Genomic DNA, 21,123 nt, shown 5'->3' with positions numbered 1-21,123 from the left:
AAGAAAGAAAAAATCAGCAGTGCTCGGCTCGTGTTTGAAATCATATGTAAATAAGGCACATTGATAATGAAGCGCCAGAGGAGGAAATTCCACTAATTACCTTACAGAGACTTGACAAGGAGCAGGAGGCGAATGTACTTGACATACTGTTTCTTGTGAAAAGGACAGAAAAGAGAGAGGAAAAGATCTGATGGCAAGACGACAGGTTTCCATTTAAAGTCAATGCAAGTCTTTCATTTAGCTTTTGACTCCGAGTAATCGTGGCTTTCTATGATAAAGTCAGTTTGTTAAGTTAAAGAAATGGATGGGTTGAAAAGGAATCAGGGTGATTCACCATTCAACTGTGTGCTTTAACTCACATTAGAGAGGAGATAGATCAATTATGCATGTCAGAGGGGGATGATTTTAAATAACAGAAAGATTTGGTTCGAATCAAACACTCTGACTTCTATATTCTAGGCCTGCAGTTTTTGAAAAACAATTTGGAATTGAATTTTACGGTATTTGCACATTTTCAGTTGACAACAGAAGTAAAATAATAAGAAACAGAAAGATCCAAAATCCAGCAAGACACAGCTATTTTAAAAAGGAATATGTACTGTGTATATTTGTTTTTTACATTAAAGGAAAGCTAAGACCTCATCGTGCTTTTATTGGATCAATCCTTTCTTGAAAATAATACACAGAATTGACTGTGTTGAGGAGGATGTGTGGGAGGATTTAGCAGAGCCTCTATGCCACAACTATAAACAAGGCTCCGCTCCTCTGCTTTTATTGTGCGTTCCTAACAGGCCTCACTAAATTATGTCTACAAGTGTGTATAATACTGGAGCATCTGTTTGTTCCCCTTCGAATAAATAGGTAGTGTTTAAATTACACTGTTTAAATTACCCTCTTATCGTGGCCTGACGACTGAAAAGGAAACACGAAAATTAATTAGAAGACGGATGCTTGCGCAGCATTTCTCCCAGGTGCATTTTGCACTGACGTCCAAGGACATTACTGCCTTGTTTGATAGATGGAGTAATCAACGGAGTGAAAACAAGGCATGTAACCTCTCAATGAGGCTCGCTGAACTGCTTCAGTTTACAAACATGTTGCTCAGAGAAGAAAAGTGTGGAGTTCATGACAAAGTCGGTCTTCCATATCTGCATTCTTTCAGCAACCTTTCTTTCTCCCTCTGACAGCTGTGCCATTAAAGTCTGGTCTTCCATTCATTTATGCAAGTTTAATTCGGGTTTTTTTTCCCCGTAACTGCTGTATACTCACATACTCTTTTCATATAACAATAAATGTTCAAAGGACCATATCAACCTATGAAGATTTCTGAAGGCCAATGTTTAAGGCATGAGTTACCAAAACAGTTTTTATGATGAAATCAAGGATTTTTAATTTTTTCAGCCTTTGTTTTTGTCTCCCCCCGCCCCCTCAGTTGATAACCCTCTGAAACATCATTCACAGTAGACAATGGGAAATAACTCTGCAAGCAATCCAGACAAATCAAAATTCTTTTAGAGTGACCAAGTCTTAAAGGCAGGTGAGTCACCATGTGGAAGGGGAAATTCTCGGTTAAGTGAGCCCTTTAAAGAACAGTTGAAGAGTAACAAAGTAATAATAGTACCACTTTATAATAAGGCATTCTTGCAGTGTTTAAAACCAGGGTGCCCAAACTTTTTCCTTGGAGAGCCAAAACTGAAACTTAATAACACCTATTGTATTGTATTGTATTGTATTGTTAAAGCATAAGATCCAAAGGTCCTATAATTGACCTGTTTGTCTTACAGAAAACAAAACAACATTGGAAATTCTGACCATATGTGAAAATAAATGAATGTACTGTATGTAATTCACATGTGAAAATTTCATATGTGGATGTCTTTATTTGTCATGTGTGAAAATGTGAAATACATGTGGCATTATTTCTTTTCATGTTCAATTGTAGTTCTCATGTGAAAAGGTGTGAAAATTCACATATGAAGAAGCAAATTTCACATGAAAATTTAAATCCATATATGACAAAAAGCCAATCACACATGAAAGTTTGCAATCCAAAAGTCCAGGTCACGTTTTCAAGTTTAGTTCACATGTAAAAATGTGTAACTCACATATAAAGAAGCACATTTCACTTGATTTCATGTTTTCTTTCCACATTTGACAACTGGCCACATATAAATATTGTATTTCACATGTCAAAAGATATATTTCCTACATCATTTTATTTCAATGTTAAAATTGTTTTAGTACATGTGAACATAGCCAGTTGCATATGAAAATGTGTTTAAATGTTTAATTTATATATAAAGAAAAAAAATTTCATGTGCCATTTTTTGTTTCCACATGTGACAAAAAGCCAATCACACATGAAAGTTTGTAATCCACGTAAAAATTTGACATTTTCATTCATATGTGACAAAAAAAATATGTCCAGTCCAGTTTTCTTTTCACATTCAGAGTTTAGTTTACGTGTGAAAATAGCCAACTGCATGTGAAAGTGTGTGAAAATGTGGAAGTCACATGTGAAGAAGCAAATTTCACATGCTTTTATGTGCCATGTTTTGTTTCCACTTGTGAAAGTTAAAATCCACATGTGACAAAAAGCAAGTCACATACACACACATTTTGTGTATGCAGTTCACATGATTAGAATGTAAATTGGAAATGTAAAATTGTTCATTCATATGTGGAAAATATCGAGTTCACAAGTAACATTATTTTATTTTCAAGTTTTAAGTTTAGTTCACGTGTGGAAATATTAGGTTTACATGTGGAGGGATGAGAAATTTAGAAAATTTCCCATGTCTCATTTTCGTATTTAATCCCTTTAATGTATTTTGCCTTGTGACACCCTATGATGACACAGTGTGTGATGACTTTATTAAAATGAAATGTATCGGTGCTGCATTTGTCTCATTCAGTGATTCAAAGCTCTCGTCTTTCTGCAGCCTTTGGTATAAATCGTCACACACTGGTTAAACTGGTCATCATGAATGTGAATGTTTACAGTTTATCACATGTGTCTCTTGGGAGTTAAACTTTGACTCCAAATGTGCCCAATGCCTTGTACAGCTCTGAATGAAAGACGGCCCTCTTTCACAAAACATTCCTCGAAACGCTGGCGCAACAATCTTGCCTTCTCTGTTATGAAAAAAATTAATAATTTCAGTGGTTTTACCTCTTACAGCCCTGCCACTCTCCGAGAGGTGCCCAGCATCGAGACTTTGTCAGTTGAAATGGAGTCATTGAAGAGACACCTCTCTAAGATTGACTCGCCGACCGTGCTCTGCCACAACGACCTACTGACAAAAAACATCATCTACAACCACACAGAGGGTGAGGAACTGTGGTGCACATCACTAAAACATGGTGGATATCATAGTGAAGATAAGATAGTTTTTAATTATTTTTACACGGACATATAGTGGAAGCATTGAAAACAACTGAATGCTGTTCAGAATAAAAGACTGCCTCATGCTCTTTAACTGTAGGTCTGTGAATGAAGAGTCTGATGCTGAAGCTTACATGGAAATAGATTAATGTTTTCTATTTTCAACAGTTTGAAGTAATGCGGCTCGTAGAGTTTTCATACTGTACCTCTTCCCTTTTTTTCCCATACAGAAGCAAACCTTTCCACCGCTGAAAAAGCATTCCCACTTTATTAAATATCTTACCTCATTTGTATTCTTTCATTATGATTGTATTTCTCTCACGTTTTACAAGGATGCCCAGGGTGAATGTCAGTCAAAAGAGACTCCCTTTTCCTTTGAGTCCCACAAGGTTCTGTACTTTCAATAAAGGGAGGGAGAGTCGTCAGTTTAACGCCCATACCTAAGATGTGTTCATCATGTTGTCCTGGTAACCACTGCCGCTGCTTTCCCTCTCCATCCTCCACCAGGAATGGTGAAATTCATCGACTACGAGTACGCCGATTACAACTACCAGGCCTTCGATATTGGCAATCACTTCAATGAATTTGCTGGTAGGTATGTGCTGTGATGAAGAGATGTTCAATTTTCTTCTGAATCTTTTTCATATAAGACGGCCTAATGTGGAATATCAAGTTGTATAGACAGTATGTGATATGAAGAATCATTGTCCAGTTTGTGCTGTCTCTTTGACTGTGATATCATTTATCTTTCTGCTATTATGTGCCATGAAACTATGTCCTTCTTCTGAAGCGGCTAAGACAAATTGCTGTGTACAGTGTGTATTCTGCGTGGTGATAGAAGTGGCTTTGATGTGCCAGCTGTGTCACAGCAAAGCTTGACAGGGTTAATTTGAACATTTGTGGAACAATCATCCATTTAATACGTTTAGACAGTTTTGAAGACCCATGTCGTGTCAGCTTTCATGTCAACTCTAAATGATTGTAAATGAAATAATGTTTGAGATAAAGCTGTGTTGTGCAAGCTTGTTCCGAACAAAATGATCACGATGCCAAATACTGTCTGGAACGAGCACAAAAATGTTCATATGTCCGGGCTTTTTTCATAACATCGTATAAATCCCTTTTTTCATTTCACATTTTCCTGTTAATACTGCAGTCAATTATTATTATTATGTCCACTTGTCCTTCATTTACACCATACATCAGTTTTCATCTGTTGCGCATGTCATAAAAAAGCCCCTGCTTCTTATATTCTGGTATGTGTCCAATTAAATATTCAGTATGCAGTGGTGGAGGACATATTCAGGGCCCTTAAGTTAAAGCATTGATAACCCACGTACAAAAAAATCCCCCAAAAAACCTCAGTTTTTAAATGTTGTACATATACAATATACAGTACTTAATGCAGAACAATTGCCTCTGTGAGTGTTACACTCTTTTATTAATAGATGCAGAGCTCATTTAAACTATTTTATGCCCTGTTAAGCGGTTTCTATCTATGGTAACCACTTACCTTTGCTGTGAAGTGGATATAGTGGAGTAAAAAGTAAAATATTGTCTTCTGAAATGTAGTGGAGCAGAAGTGTAAAGTGGCATTAAATGGAAACTCAAGATCCTAAAATCTGTGCTTAAATGCTGTTATATATGTACCGAGTTATATTACATCAATAACAATATGTTTCTAACATCTAACTAGGAAGAGCGTTTTCACTATTTTCTTTTTAAAAAACAAAACAAAAACACAATATGGCAAATAAGGGACATAAAAAAACAAAAACGGCATTCACGAGGTCATGGGAAAATCAGTAAAAAGGCAAATTTATTTTAAAATAAAAGTTACACAGGGTTCAGTGTTTATGAAGGATTTGTCTGATTTTCTTTTTGAAGTCGAATGAAATAAGTAATCAGCTTGAAAAGATATGAAAATTGTACTGATACTAAAACCCTTTACAAAGATTTTTGTAATGATTGATGCCACATTTTAACTGAGCTTTTAAAGCCAAACAAATAATTGTAAAAATTATTATGAAGTAATTGATCTTTGAAAATCATTAGTTGTCACAGTGTCACAATTTTTTGAGCACACATTTGCACCATTTCGATCGAAGATTGCTCAGGTGAAGATGCTGTCATCCAGTTTCCATGCTTATTTTTTATAACCAGTGCATTATAATAAACGTGTGTGTAGCATTGTACTCACTGAAGACTTATTGACTGAAAGGTTGAGCTGATCTTAGCACATGTGACAAATCTTTAAAACTAGTTTAAGATAAGAAAAGAGAAGTCCCACAACAGGGAAATTTCAATTTTTACAGCAGTAAAGGGGTTTGCAGCATAGATAAGCATCAATAAAAAAAGACAAAAGAAATATTAATGAATAAGTAAAAAAGCAAGATATGAAAAGAGGAAAATAAAACAAGGAAAACAAGAAACAAACTCAACAGTTGAATTTTCACTATTGCACATAGGAATATTGAAATATAGGAATATTGCATTGTGTTGAATATTATCTCTGACAGTAGCTCCACTAACATGTGCATGTGTGTGTGTGTGTGTGTGTGTGTGTGTGTGTGTGTGTGTGTGTGTGTGTGTGTGTGTGTTTTATGTCCAAGGTGTGAATGATGTTAACTACAGCCTCTACCCGAGCCGGGAGCTGCAGAGAGACTGGCTGACGGCCTATCTGGAGAGTTACAAGCACAGCTCGGGACGTGAGGTCACTGTTACAGAGGCAGAAGTTACACAGCTCTACATTCAAGTCTGCAAATTCTCACTGGTGAGTGTCTGCTCCCTCTGACTTTGTTGAAATGTTGAAATGTGTCATTATGTAGTGCCTCAACACTTTGGAAAGACTTTGGAAAGTGACAAATCTCTCAACAGTTATTTCCCGTTTTTAAGTTCTGCTCTCGGAGGGACTCAAATATCTCAATATTATGAGATTAGTGTGTTCATTTCCACAATATCCATGTGTCTGCAGAGCTCTGAAATGACAGGGCGGCAACACCTCACCATCACATTTTAACAATTTACTTTTCCAGCTCCCAGAAAAAAAAAATCCCCAAAGAAAACCAAACCCCATCCACAGCTGACCCGCCACTGTTCAAAGTTTGATGGACTCCATCTGAGTTGATTAGAAACTGCCGCAGGGAAAAATGAAAGACAGCAGCCAAAATTATTTTTCTTATGACCACAATTTTCATTCTTTGGTGGCTCGAGTGGTGCTGGGCTATCTGTCTAAAAGTGCTTTCATAGCTCAACACAATATGCAGAATTGTCCTACCAATTTCGGGGCGGTGTGAATGTCTCTTGAAATAGCCCAGAAATGATGAGGAAGCATATTACTTTTTAAAATAACTTGCGCCTCGGCCAAAAGACAGAGAGGGAGAAGTGAGAGGAGGGAAAAGAAATAAAGCCTGAAATGGGCTGAGAGAGAGAGGCGATAACATCACGTTGATTGAAATCAGATTTTCTATGACAAACCGAGGGGGACTCTTGACTCGAGGGAAGTGGGAGAAATTGATCACTGACGCTTAACAAGCCAAGTTTCCAGCTCCACTCATTTTTGACAGCCGTGTGTCAAAATGAGGGATACGGAGCCTGTTAATGGAGAAAATCACAGGGTCTGCTTTTCATAATGTCAAGGAATTTCTCCTTCTTTCTAGAATATTCATAAATAAGAGAACTGTACATGTTGTGTTTCTGTATTTAATACTTTGCTTGATTAAATTTGATCCTCAAAGTATTTCATTACTAGTTTTTCTTTTCTCACAATATCTAATATTTATTTTGTCCTCTCATGGTTAAAGATAATTCGACACTGTCAATTTTCAACTTTATGATGATTAAGTACTTGTTTCAGCTTTTCGAATGTGACATTTGTTGTTGTTTTTTAAAAAATAATATTACATTGTCTGTCTTTGGGTTTCCGACAGTTTGTCTGAGAAAAACAAACAATTTGAAGAATTCACATCAGACTCTTTTCTGACATTTTATAGATGAAATGATTAATCACAAAATGTTTTTAGATTATTTTGCTGGAGAAAATATAAGGCGTGTGCTGCACTGGGTTAGGAGTAAGAATGGAGTCATGTAGATGTAAAAAATCACGTGCTCTTCAAGGATGAGGACAAATAAAAAATGGGAAAAAGTGACCGTCCAGCTTACTTGCAAAGAGTCTATGGTATCAGTATGTAGGCAGTCTTTTATTAACTTAATGACTATACCTACACATTTTGACTCATAAGGGATTATTTTGCTATTTGAAAACCATTGTTATTTGCACCTAAACCATTTCCATCAGGAATGGCACAGTGACATCTGTGTCCACACACAACAGATCTCAGAGATGTCTAGGATTTTCAAAGTTGTTTCACATAGCATTCGGTAAAAACAGATCATTTTTCAGATTGGTTTACCAGCTTGACAAGACTCATGTAGTCTGATGCATTTTGATATTTTTATGGATTTTCTTGTGTTCCCTTTTTTCACGAATTGTATAAAATGCTATTTTAACCTTCTGTATCACTTCCATACCACTCAATTATTGCTTGGTATAATCAAACTACATTGAATTCACACTATAGCTATGTCTCAGCAGATAAGAATACAGATGAATAGTCAAAACTCAGGAACCAAGGAAACCAGTGTGCACTGAAGGAAGCTGTGTGGCTCCGCTGTGTGGCATCGACAAAGCCTGGCCAGCTGCCAAAGCTCTGCGGCGTGAAGCTGCCTCCTCCGAATCGTAATCCCTGGCAAACTGTGCCAAGACGCAGTGGGGTCTTTACGACTCGTACTCTCCTCCACAGGGAACCCCCGTGATGTCGAGGCTGAAGCCTGCGGCTCTGTGATGTCACTCCCCACACGTCTCTCATCTCCGTTTTTCTCAATGGCTCCCTGTCACTGATGGTCTCTGCTTAGTGTTAAACTAATGCTCTCTTAATGGAGAGCAGTTATTAATCATAATGGAAACACGCTCAATCTCTCTCTCCAACTCAAGACAGAGATTAGAGATGAAAATCTGCCAGGGAGGGGAGAAAAGCCAAGGGAAAACCGCACATTGCTCTTCAAGTATTTCATTCCACCCTTTATTTGATTATCAAATAAAAATGTGATTATATCACTGGGCCACAGAACAGAGGCCCGTCTGGATCTTATTAGGAGTTGCTATTAGTGGTCCTACCATGAAGATTTACAATAAGGGTGGAGAACAACAGAAATTTATGGAGGCATGGAAGTCCGCAAGCCTAAGTGAGCAAAGCCATTAAGGAGGGAACCATTCAATACAGAGGTTTGTCATTCTGACTGAGCAGCTCGCAACTGGCAGGCAGCAGCAGCAGCAGCAGTCATGGGAGCAGTTATAACACGACGACTGGAGGTCACAGAAGTGAGTTTAAACAGTTCTGCTCTATGGCACGGGGAAATGCAGCAAAACATCAAAGAAAAGCAAAGTTGGTGAAACCGTACATCATCTGTGATATTAAATTTACAACATATTTTCATAAGTGTGCAAATACCACAAACATACTCCAGATCTCTACACTTTTGAGACATATCACTGTTCTATATCAGGATCATGGACAAGCTGCATGTAGTTAATGAGCCTGTCATTCAATTAGATGGATTCAATTCAGTCTCTGTCAGCTGGCATTTGCCCTGCTGAAGTGGTCTCGAGCAAGACGCTGACATCTGACCCCGCCGTGACCTCCCTGCAGGGGGACCTGAGGAAGTGTGCTTTTGAAGCTCTAACTGGATCATGAAAAGGGCGCATGACAATTACATGTCAGTCACACGTTCTTGCTGCCAACAACACCAAGTATTGTACTGAGCATGCACGCACATCAAATTATGTTCTTTCATGTTACTGCAAGTGGTGCGACTTGTCTTCTGCTTAAGTATTTTTCCATTTTATGTAACTTTCTGCTTCTACTTCAGCACATCTCAGAGGCAAATACTGTACCTTTAACATGCAACACATTAATGCAGCAGTGCTATTAGTCCTAAAACATCATATATAATGTTAAAACACCAACATTTACATCTTTAAGGATTTCAATGCACAATTTGCAGTAGTAGGTTGTTTTCACAGCATGTTTTTACTAAAGGATCCAAATGTTCTGTTTTTTCCACCACTGGTTATTGCTGTTATTTTGATAACAAAGTGCTTTAATTCAATTTTTTTTTAAATGGATTACTACTTTTACTGCATACAAGTTTGAGCTCTCGTCAAGTAATTTCATTTTGCAACAAGAATGGCACTCAGTAAAGCACATACTTCCACCAAGGCCCAACAGTTACCTTTAATTCAATCGAGCCTAATTCAATATCAAATAAAACATCTTTTAATCTGCTAGATCTGGATTTTTATTGGGATTCGGATCAAATTGTTCTCACTAATAGATACCAGGCTAAATATGTTTTAATCAATCGTGCATACCCTGAAAATGTAATGAAAATGGGGCAAAACATGCTATCTATCCCTATAATGTGAAAGAAAGTGATAAAAAAATAAGAGTACATAAATAGTGATCTAAAACATGAAAACTAATGTCATCGTCCTTTCATGTTGTTTTCTTTCTCTTCTACCAGGCATCCAACTTCTTCTGGGGTCTCTGGGCCATCCTGCAGTCACGGTACTCCTCGATTGACTTTGACTTCCAAAGGTTTGTATTTCTGACGTAGACAGCTGAAAGGGCCTGTAAAAATCGAGAGAAAAAGCCTTTCCGTGGTTACCTCATGTCCACATTGGGAGGTTTGCGTCTGGGGGTCATTTAACATAAACAGCCCTCAGAGAGGTTTGATATTGTTAATATTCAAATCAACATGCTCCTGACAGTGAGCACCACCTTCACATTAACACTACCTCAACTGTTTAGCGTGGAAACACATGAAACCACAAAGAAAATTCTGACATCAGAGTAATTTCATGGGACCCCCTTTCTACTGACCGTCATCATATCACTTAAATAATCACGAATGGAAGAAACAATCCTGCAAATTGAATTCAATTCAAAAGCACTCACTATTTTATTGTTCAGACAAATAGGATCTTCATTAGGATTCCCTGACAAGGCCTTTTTTGCCAGAGAAATGGCAATAAAGGACTGTGAACTTGAGCCCTGAGTGTGGAAATACCTCATTTCTTTCCACCGGTGCTTCAAGACTTTGTGTCCGAGGATCTGGAATAAAGCAGGCAGGACGTGCACACTTCTTCTACACTTCTTGTCACTTCTAAAAACAGACAAACCATTTAAATTCTCTGCTTTTCTTCACTCTTAAACCGCAAATTATGAAATGACGAAAGGCTCAGCTTTCACAAAGACTTTCTCAAGAAATCAAAACTCATTTCTTTTGTTTTTAAATATATTATGATCCACGTAGGGACTAGTTATCTTTAAAAAAGTCCAGGAGACATTCCTCAACACCAGCAACCAGACAATAAAGTTCAGGAGGGCGAAATGTTTCCCTTCACCCCCACTTTTTCTCCCTCCTCTGCGTGCCCCACACCCGCCACAGTTGTGATCGTGATCCTAATCACTATTGACATACGGCACCCTCCCCTCTGTGTGGCTTTCTCTCCTCGCTTGCTAGATCAGCGACAGGGCCCCCACCTCATTTCGATCTGGACCTCGGAGGAAATGTGATCCAGAGGGGTGCCGAGGCACAGAGGCACTATTGTTCCCATGCCGTCGGTCCTCCCTTACATATACGTCTCTCATCCCTGGCTGGGCCACATGCGCCTGCTAGACGTCTGCTCCTCTAAGCCGCTGGCTGAGGTTGTCCTAAAGTGCATGGTGAGGGTCGGGTTACCTTTCCTTAACTGGAGGGATAAACTGAAATGAGAGCAACAGTAACGGTGGGGAAGCAGGTCTAACGTTTAAAGGTATTGCTACCCTGCCAACCTCAATGCACACACACACACAAATATCCGAATTCCCTCTTTCAACAGAATTTTCAGAACCTTGATCATTCATGCTGTAAAGAAAGAGCAATGGTCAAGTTTGCGATTGAAATAGCATAAAGTAACCTACATTTACATTCAAGTAATTTTACTGTAACTTTCCTATGCTGAAAAAGGTCTAACAGAGGAGATGAAAATGGACGCAATAGCTCAGCTAACTGAATAAAAGTGAATTAAATGTTGCACAAACCTGAGAACAAAATGCCACGACAGAAGTAACGTGCATGCTACAGGAAAAGGAGATATATGAATATCTGGCTACTTTGCCAGAAGAAATGTTACTCTCTGCAAAAAAAAATACAGATACGTTAAAACTGAATGTTTCTTTATGTTGCAACTTTGTTTAGGTTGAATTTTTCTATTTTTCTCATTTCACAACCCTGTGCTTGTGCTCTGCTTAGGTTAAGGCACAAAAACCACTTAAAATACCTGCTTTGGTCGCCACAAAAACAGCTGGAGATGTCCCCACGTATCCTTTAAAAGAAACAGTTTTGTCGCCACAAAAACAGCTTCCTAACCACTCACCAGCTAGTTGCTAACTGTCTCCTTCGACAGTGAAGCTTTTTTATTTTGACCATTAATGATCTTTCAAAAACTTTACCCAAAGTTTGTTTTTGCTATTAGGGAGATTACTTCTCAAAAGAACCTGACACACACAACAAAAAACAAGACTCTTTTTTTGCTACCACACCAGCTAGCCGCTAACATTTCATGTCAGCTTACAGGGAGTTTATCAAAGCCTCATTGCTGAAAACAGCTGCCTTTGAGAGGTTTGAGGGTTGAGAGGCGGTGAGACTGAACCGTAAAATTGTTTATGAATGCAAAACAGTAAATTTGCCATAAAGTTTACTGCAGAGTTGCGTAATCTTTCTCTGTGGGTTAATTACAGCAAGAGATCTTTATACATTAAATCCAGTCAGTCGATTTGATTCAAAATATAATGATTGATGCCGCTTTAACCATGATTTACTTCACATGACCACAGCCGTACCCTTAGCTTAACCAAGCGGTTTTACTTCCCTTAACTTAAGAGAGAACACACAACACACTGTCGCTTTATGCCTTTGTGATAAACACGCAAAGAGATAAGAGTTAAACCCTGGATGTGTGTGCGTGTGTGTGTGTGTGTTTCCTCCCACTGTTATCCCCCTGAGCCAAATCTGCCGACTTCCCAACGAGTGACAGGCGTCGCTGAGGCCTTGTGCTTTAACCAGGGCCAGATGTGGAAGTGACAATAGGGAGCCACAAGGGGAATGCAAACCCGCCCTCCCTCTACTGTCCATATTTGCTTTCCTTATATGATTTTATTCATGTGTTGAAAGTGTCTGCGAGTCAGCAGTTTAGATTTGTGGACGTGTTGGCAAGGTGAGCCGCTATTTGACAAAGACATTATTATGAGGAAATGAACAAGGAGGAGGCCCACTGTTTGGAATAGCCTGACTGCAAAATTGAGCGAATTGTGCACAAAAGCACATTGTGAAATGGAATACCTGCTTTGGAGGGAGTTCATTTTCCTCTACTTCTGCTAAATAGAAAAACGTCTCAGTTTCATCTTTGATGATGATAAATGTTAAGCATGCTAGTTGTATGTGTCACCCTTAATAAAAATAAGGATGAATGGGATCCAACGTGAAGGTTGCTTTTCTTTTAAATTGTCGGACTCAAATATAATTTTACTTATGAAAAGTGTGGGCATAATGGGAAATTAGATTAATAGAACAAAACTCTTTGACCAATACGTTTTTTAAAGGTTTTTTTATTTGATACAGTGACATTGACGCTCTTTTCACTATATATTCTAATTAACTGAGTATATCTTTAATGACTTTGACATTCATCTTTTATACTAAATGCTATGGCTCAACATTTCAAGATATGTTAACTTTTTAAGAAGAAAAGCGGATAATATTTCATGCATATTTCAAGAGCTACTTGATCCGAGTACTGAAGGTAAAAGTCACAGCATTGCAAAGATCAAGCGGGATCGTCTTAAGTTATTTTTATGATATGAAAGGAAGTTTAACTAAGAGACACGACTGCTGAATGTGACGTGACACGGCTGGACAGAAAGAAGACGTCCAGCTGAAGTAGAAATTTTTGGAACAACAAAAACACAAATTCCACTCTTGACCATAAAGGAGTGTAAGAGAGAGAGAGGGGTTGTTTTTACCTCACACATGATCTTTAGTCAAGTACACACAACCCTGAAACACAACAACAGAGTTATGATTAATTAGCCACAGCTGATAGGACCTGCTGCTGCTTTTGATGGGTGAGAGCCAGGTCATTGGTGAACCCACTGCTTTTCTTGGAAAGACCTGCCCTTCTATGCCTCTGATATTCTTTTCGGCCAGCGCTTGCCACCGAGCTGCTTGTTGAGGGGCAGCCATTCAGCCTGTTGCCATTCAGACATTCAGCCTGTCCGCTCTCTCTCGCCCAGAGACACTCAGGCAGCGCAGAGAGGAGTATAATCCAAGAAGAGAAGCAGCCTGCCGGTCAGGAGAGACTACAACAGCCGAGGAGTGTAGTGTATTTACTGGGGAAACTAAAGGTCACAATCTGGTCATTAGCACTGCTGCTAAGCACCAGAGGAAAAGCCGGAAAATGCTATGCTTCCAAGCGGACCAATCACAGTCGTTCAGTGCAGTTACATTTCTGCTGCTAAGGCGTACAGCATGCACCTATGCAGAGGCTATACGCTGTAGCTACAGCGTCTATTCAACGCAGAAGCATAAATAAAGCTTTAAGCATGACTTTTCCTAAATTCAGTAATCACATTACAGTTACTAATCAAACAAATATTATTTATAATTCTCATATAATCCGGACTACTAAACCATGCAGGCGACTCGAGTGAGTTTGTTCGAGTCTTTTTTGCCCGTTACATACTAAGTTCAAGTGCCATTTAACATGGCACTTATGTATGTTTTTAAAGTCTGTCATCATCATCTGGTCAGGCCAGTCTATTATTCATACATTATATAGAGGCAATTAATATTTGTACTAAGCGGTCAGGGTAGGGTTAATGATACAGTTTTATTTTGAGATAGTTACACACATCGATTCTGTTAAGTGCCCTTGGGCGGCTTTCTTCATGTCCTGTCTGTTTTGTGGTATTACTTTATTAAAGAACATAAAAGATCTTGTGTATGTCCTCCATGAGGACTGATATGGGCATATGTAAGGTTAACAGCTTTATTAACTGCCATTTACAGGACAAGGCATCTCAGGCAATGTTGAGGTGAAAGTAACGTAACAAGGAGTGTAACAAATTGTCTTCTACAGGGAGTAAATAAGTAAAGTAATGTATTCCTTTTTTAAAAAGTAATGTGTATTTCTATTTACGAGTAACTACCCCAACACTGTCCATAGCTGCAGTCATGATAAAATACAATGCCTGAATGTTGTGTACACTGCTCTTTCTAATAGCAAAGAGAGAGATATAATGTAACAGATTCATTAGCATCTTAGCTTGGTGAATCTGTGTATTTTGTTAATGTGCGTGTCATGACAGCATTTAATTGGATTCATTTGAACTGATCCTAATCCATTTAAACTGCCCAGATCAGCCCTGATGATGATCAGAGTTTTAAAATGATTCTGCATAGGCTTGGCCGATATTTTGCCAACAATTTACATGAACTAATTTTGGAGGATAACAGCTGCAGTATGAAGAAGCAAAGATTTTACACAACACAGCCATATTCTGCTTTCATCCAGTCGCGTTTAGAAAGGCTTCGTTTTGCTGTCTGAGTGAATAAGAGAACTGTAAATCATCAACTGTAGCACATAGTTTACAGCAAATTAAGTCTGTCCATAGAAAACGCCTTTTGAGAGAAAACTCTCTGTTGGCTCTACCAGGCCAACACCAAGGATTTCTATTACCTCACGTTTTTTTTTAATCAACTACTTTCCAGGGCAAAGGTTACACACATACTGTACTACATGTCTCAATCTACAAGACACAGATGTACATTCTGTATGTAAAGGTGGCTCATAAATTCCCCGAGAAACCACGAGAAAGAAACTGAAAAAATTGTAAGGAGTAAACAACAGAAGCCAGACCCTGACACAACAATTACAGAGTAGTTTTATCCGGAGATACAGGTGGGGAACAGACTGATGGAGTACAAGTAACTAAAAGGCATGTGTCAGAATTATCTTTTTGTCTCACAAAGCAATAAGAGAGAGAAAACTGATTCGGCATTGAGGAGTTCAGTGAAAGCACTGATTAAAGGACAAACTCCTCTCTGTGCCTCCATTTTCTGAGCTTTTGAAACTTCACTTAATTTCAAAGGGTATAGTATAATGGCCAAGGGCAACAGCGTACTCAGACATCAGATTTATTGAAAGCCACTTTTCTCACAGTTAAGTTCTGAAATGTGCTGAGACTTTGGCACAGCTTTTAGACTCTCTGCTTCATTGAATAGAGACTTGATGCTATATTGTTACGCAGGTTTTGCAAACAGAACATATATTACTGTAGTGCCTACCTTGAGCTATGAGCAGGGTCTGCATTGTGACCTGTGAAGAACACAGGAAAAATTATTTTATGATAACTTCCGACTGACACATCCGCAGTGCATCCTCAAGATTTTTGCTTTTATGTACACTGCGGGTGAGATTTAAAAAAAAAAGTTACAAGTGATCTATGAGTCGGATTTTTAAAAATGACAGTATGTTCTAACTCAATACTAAAGGAACGCTCTGGAGATTATAAGTATGTCAAAAAAAAAACTTCAAATACAGAGTGAACAGTCAATTAATACAGTGAAAATTACTATATTACTAATAAATGCTGTACTATTACTAATTTAATGGTTTTCATATCTGTATATTGTATTAAGACACCTGTGATTATGTGCTTAATAGGAGCACTACCCCAATTTTGCAGATTGAAGATAAGTTTACTTATCCTAGTGAGTAACAGCCATGAAAGAGGATGTATAATATTTCCTATCCCACTGCAGGAGCTTTGTTACCGTACGTGTGAGTAAATAGCCCTGATTATGTCATATAACATTTTACACCAAAATTAGCATGTATTAACCCTCTATGGTACCGTGTTGCCTTCAGGCAACATACCCATTTTTGGCCCGTCACATCTCCACCATACATCCCTTTGAATGATGCTATACTTTAAAAGAATGGGAAGACCACAAGGAACCAATAACAATGCTTTAATTTGTCACATGACCTTCAGGAAGCCATCTTGAAACCCATTTTCCCAGACTTTTTCAAAGAAAACAGGTTAGCCATTTTGCTCCTTAAAAAGTGGCTGAAAACATAATTTTCGGGCCCTTTTAGGTCGTGAAAAAAATATATGCACACTCATAGATGAGTAAACTTTAACTTTTTATTGTTAAATGCAATTTAATTGCTCATTAAATAGTGGAAACTTGTTAAAATCCAACTGTTGCCTTGAGGCAACAACGTACCATTATGGAAAATTGCCTATGTTGCCTTGAGGCAACAGTGAACCATTATGGAATCACCATGGCAGCATAAAATGTTGGTAGTATGTGTTTAGGTACATATAATATTCAAAAGAATGCCATTTATCATAATCTTTATATTTTATATATTATTATATTATAATATTATTATTATGTGTTATATTTTCCTCCATTTACAGAATGAATTCAGCATTATTCTATGCCCCTGTGAGGATATGGGTTGTTCCACAATGCCTACAGGCAACATTTAGACCAGAAACCATTTAAAAGAGTTATTTTTTGGTTTCTTTTACATTTAAAATGAAAAATTAATTAAGTTTTTTTATATTTTACACGTTAATGAAATAAATGATGATGAAATTGAAAATAAAACTCTTTTAAAAAAATTATTTATGCACCATTATGGTACAATGTTGCCTTCAGGCAACGAACCCCAAAAACTTCCAAAAAAATTAAATAATTATAAAATTTCTTTAGATTATGTTTATTTAGTCTATTTTAGGACAAAAAAACACTCCAAACATTTTTTTCCTAACTCGCATCATAATGCGTACCATAGAGGGTTAAACATGGTTAACACACGTCTGGAAACTCAACATACATCATAGTAAAATCAGCGTCCGCCCAGGTGTCGTGTTTCCATCATTGCTGATTGGAGATTAGTCTTCTGGGTCCTCTCAGTTTGGGCTTTTTACAGAAAATGCCACTGGTATTTACCCAGCAGGGAGGGTTGGATAAGTGATGCTATCAAGTTGCATTGTGGGAATTGTAGAATCCATCACCTTCACAGTACTATATCGTTTGAGTACACTGTGAAGCAAATTTAAAGTCAGGTGACACAGGTTCATTTGTAAAACACTCAGGAGGTTACCTGCATCAAATCAAGTGAAATTCCAATTGTGCGATCAATTTTAAAGCAACATTATGTAACTTTTTAAAAAATCTTGTGGTGTCTTTGTCTCAGCCACTCCGCCCCATCACTTATTTATTTCTTATATTTATTTCTTATATTATCTAACTCTTGTTGCACTTCATACAGTATTTACTCCACATTCTGTCACTAAGCTTCCTGCTTCAAATAAAGATTTGGTTTTAGACAGCACACTGACTTTCAAGCAGTTAGATGTGTGAAGTGGAAAAAGTAACCCCTCGATGTGCAGTTAAATTCTGCATGCTTTTAAGAGTTGCCCAGCTCATTCTCTGTAACTGGTGTTTAACCAGCACTCATTGGCCAAAAAGACTACATCCTCGTATTTTTGTGAAAATATTGAAGTTTGAATTGCTTCTCTAAACTGTCATCTTTTGCACAGAGTATTTTGTTAAGCTGACATTCAGTGAGGAAGTTCTTTATTCTTTTTCAAAACATCATAGACTGTAATTGCACTACAGAGGCCTGAAAATCAAATCTGGCAAAAGAGAAGATGAAAAGTTATCTAACTATTGGATCAAAACTCTTTTATTCAAATTCCATTTCTTTTGCCGAAAATCCGTTGAAGTTAAGTGGCAAATCAGTTACTCTTTCCATTTATGTTCTCTGTATATAATGAATACAAGGAGTTGTGATAGACAGAGTTTCGCTTTTGTGTCATTCACAGGCAACTATTTCTAGTGTCTCCTGCAGACCGGCACCCTCACAAAGAGAAGACACTTTTGAAAAACGTCTGTGGACATGATGTGCTGCTATTTTTAACATAATATACACAATGACAAATAGGACTTTGTCATGTGAGTTTTCTAAGGACGGATTTCAGTTAAATGAAAGCATTTTACTTTTTGTATGAAAATTAACATTATTGAGAAACAAATTGAAAAGGTTACATGGAATATTACAATATGCAGCCACTGTATTGTGATTATGCACCTTTTGAACATCCAAGGACAGTGGATGGTATATAGAAAAAGAAAAGAAAAGAATATTTGTGTGTTCTCTAATCATTCCTCGTTATTCTCTGCTCTCCTCCCAGATATGCCACTGCACGACTCAACTACTACTTTGAGAAGAAAGAAGAGTATTTTGGATTAATGATGAGCTAGAATGATTGGATAAGGAACCAGCATTTACACTGTGATGTGACCCATGTTTTTTTGTCACATTGTACAATCCTCTGTAAATCCACTGTGGAAATGAAGGCACAGATAAGCTTATAAATGTGCTCCCCATTGTTTGTTTTTCAGTCTGTAGCGCGAGTTAATATGTTTTGCTATCACTGTGATTTTTAAAATATTTGTTTTACCACAGTCAGTATGTCGATAAGCTTATTTGGCAAATTGAGATGGAGCTCGTGCCAGAGACACATTAATTGTTCCCACATTTAGCCGAGTCGCATGAAGCCACAAAAACTGAGCCTGATCATAAAACCCATAAGAGGGTTATTTGCATGCTTATTCAGTGCGTACCAAAGTTCTGATGGAAAACAACTTTCTATTTCAACTTATTTACCAAGAAGTGTATTATTTTAAATGATTCTCTCAGAGGGACTGATGTTGTAAAGCTGCTTTTTATGTACCTTACAGGATGTTCACCAATCATACAATGGACTGCAGATCTAAGATTTATTACAAATTAAATCACCTCATTTAAGTGCTAAAGCAGTGAGAGTAAAACAGTGTTTGTTTCTGAATTAGGTTTGTGGAACAATTTACAATTCATGTTACAAATTGATCCTAAGTTTTAGAAGGTAGTGAAATGCCCAAAGAGTCAGCCGTTTGTCCAAACGCACAACATACAAATATGGCCAAATCCACTGTAAATAGGATATTTGCTAACTGACTGAGAGGGCTACACTACACTTCTGTTTGACCCTTTTCACCATGTCAAAGCAAGACAAACACAACAGCATTTATTAAGATTAATAGATTAATAGAATAGAGTTTTATAAATGCTTCAACAACTAAATTAAACCTAAACATTCACCTTATGAGCTGCAGCTGCAGTTGTCTGAGAAGTGTACATCACTTTTTACACTATAGCCTACAGTTGGACATACTGTTGATATTGCAGGTCATAAACCTGTCAGTGTCCCAAATTTTTCAAAATCAGTAACCTAGGTGTTTAATATTTAAATCAGTGTATAAAGAAGTAATAGACAATGCACAGTATTTAATGAACTAGTGCAATGCCCCTTCAAAACATGCTGTTCAGCTCAGATAGTCTGGTAAATTGAGGGGTTTCCAGATCCAGTCGTGCACCTCTTGAACTGCTCACAGACTCATTGGGGCCGCCCCGACTGTATCAAACATGTTTGATATTGATGATTCAGAATCTGGATAATTACATCAGTACTTTCCAAGCTGGATCACAACAACCAATGAAAGAAGCATCCCATCCCAGAAAAAAACCCACGTGGACCACGCCTCACCAGTCATCCAGACTCGTTTAACCTTCTGCTTTTGTTTTCTTTCTCATTCACTGTGTTACAACGGCAAATTCTTCCACCCCGCTATTCTCCATTTTGTTTAGGTCTGCTTCCCCATGAGATCACATGAGGTGGTTCATTGTTCCCTCTGGTATGATAGCCTAATCTGTAGTGTGTCCCCCATGGGACCTTATTTTGGAAAAACTGTATGGTAGTGAATGGTGAGAGACACATCATTTTTTGATTCTGCTTGATTTGATAATTCTCCAAGTCAAGAAAGTCACATTTTGTCGTAAATAAAGTCAAATATCATCTGTTTTGTGTAAAAACAGCTCAGTGAACTATATCGTCTCACTCAACACACATCACCAACACCAACATGATCATGATTTTTAGAAATGCAATTCCAGACAATGCTGTGTCCGTGATGGTGAAGAGAGGATCAGGATGAAGAGAAGACATTACAAGTGGGTGTTGATAAGGATTGAAAACAGGGAGAATAAAGGATGTGGAGGGCTCCATGCCTGTGTTTGCCCCAGTCCCCAAAATGACTAAATCTGGCCCTGTGTGTGAATGAATTAGAGAGAAGAAAATCAGTGACGATTTTAAAAGTTCGGTCGTGTGAGCCCAGCTTGACTCTGCAGAGTCATGAAGCCAGAACACTGTAGCCACAGCGTTCACCATTTAATTTTAATGTGTTAATATTGAACCTGTTGGGTGTCCTAATTGAACCAAATTCAACACTGCACTCCCTCTGGTCCTCAGCAACAGACCTGCCAAGTGTGAGTAGATCAGATGGAACGGTTCTCGAGAAATGCGAGGGACAGACAACAGACAGACAGAGACAGATAGACAGAGATTTCTTGTATAATTTAATATATAATGTCTGACTGAATTAAATTAAGAAAATATTTTAATATGTTCCGCACCCATGCTCTATATTCTAGTTGGCCAGATGTGTCTGGACCACTA

At 37.9% G+C, this 21,123-nt stretch overlaps 1 protein-coding gene across 1 annotated transcript in view; it reads left to right on the top strand.

Moving 5' to 3' along the window:
* Window positions 1-18,864, top strand: part of LOC311263467 (ethanolamine kinase 1) — a gene marked incomplete at its 5' end in the record, with an annotated part of 27,459 nt that extends 8,595 nt beyond the window's left edge. The window contains 5 exons of the mRNA XM_084363542.1: window positions 3,182-3,330; window positions 3,893-3,976; window positions 5,998-6,158; window positions 9,968-10,041; window positions 18,760-18,864. Of these exons, the coding sequence (XP_084219668.1) occupies window positions 3,182-3,330; window positions 3,893-3,976; window positions 5,998-6,158; window positions 9,968-10,041; window positions 18,760-18,829 (538 nt within the window). The 3' untranslated portion in view covers window positions 18,830-18,864. The remainder of the gene's footprint in view (window positions 1-3,181; window positions 3,331-3,892; window positions 3,977-5,997; window positions 6,159-9,967; window positions 10,042-18,759) is intronic.
* Between the last annotated feature and the right edge of the window lie 2,259 nt (window positions 18,865-21,123).

The sequence above is a fragment of the Pagrus pagrus genome, assembly GCF_965226575.1.
Source record: "Pagrus pagrus genome assembly, chromosome: 10".
Taxonomy (NCBI): Eukaryota; Metazoa; Chordata; class Actinopteri; order Spariformes; family Sparidae; genus Pagrus; species Pagrus pagrus.
The sequence above is the reverse complement of the archived record's forward strand: the minus strand, read 5'-3'. Positions and strand labels throughout refer to the sequence as shown.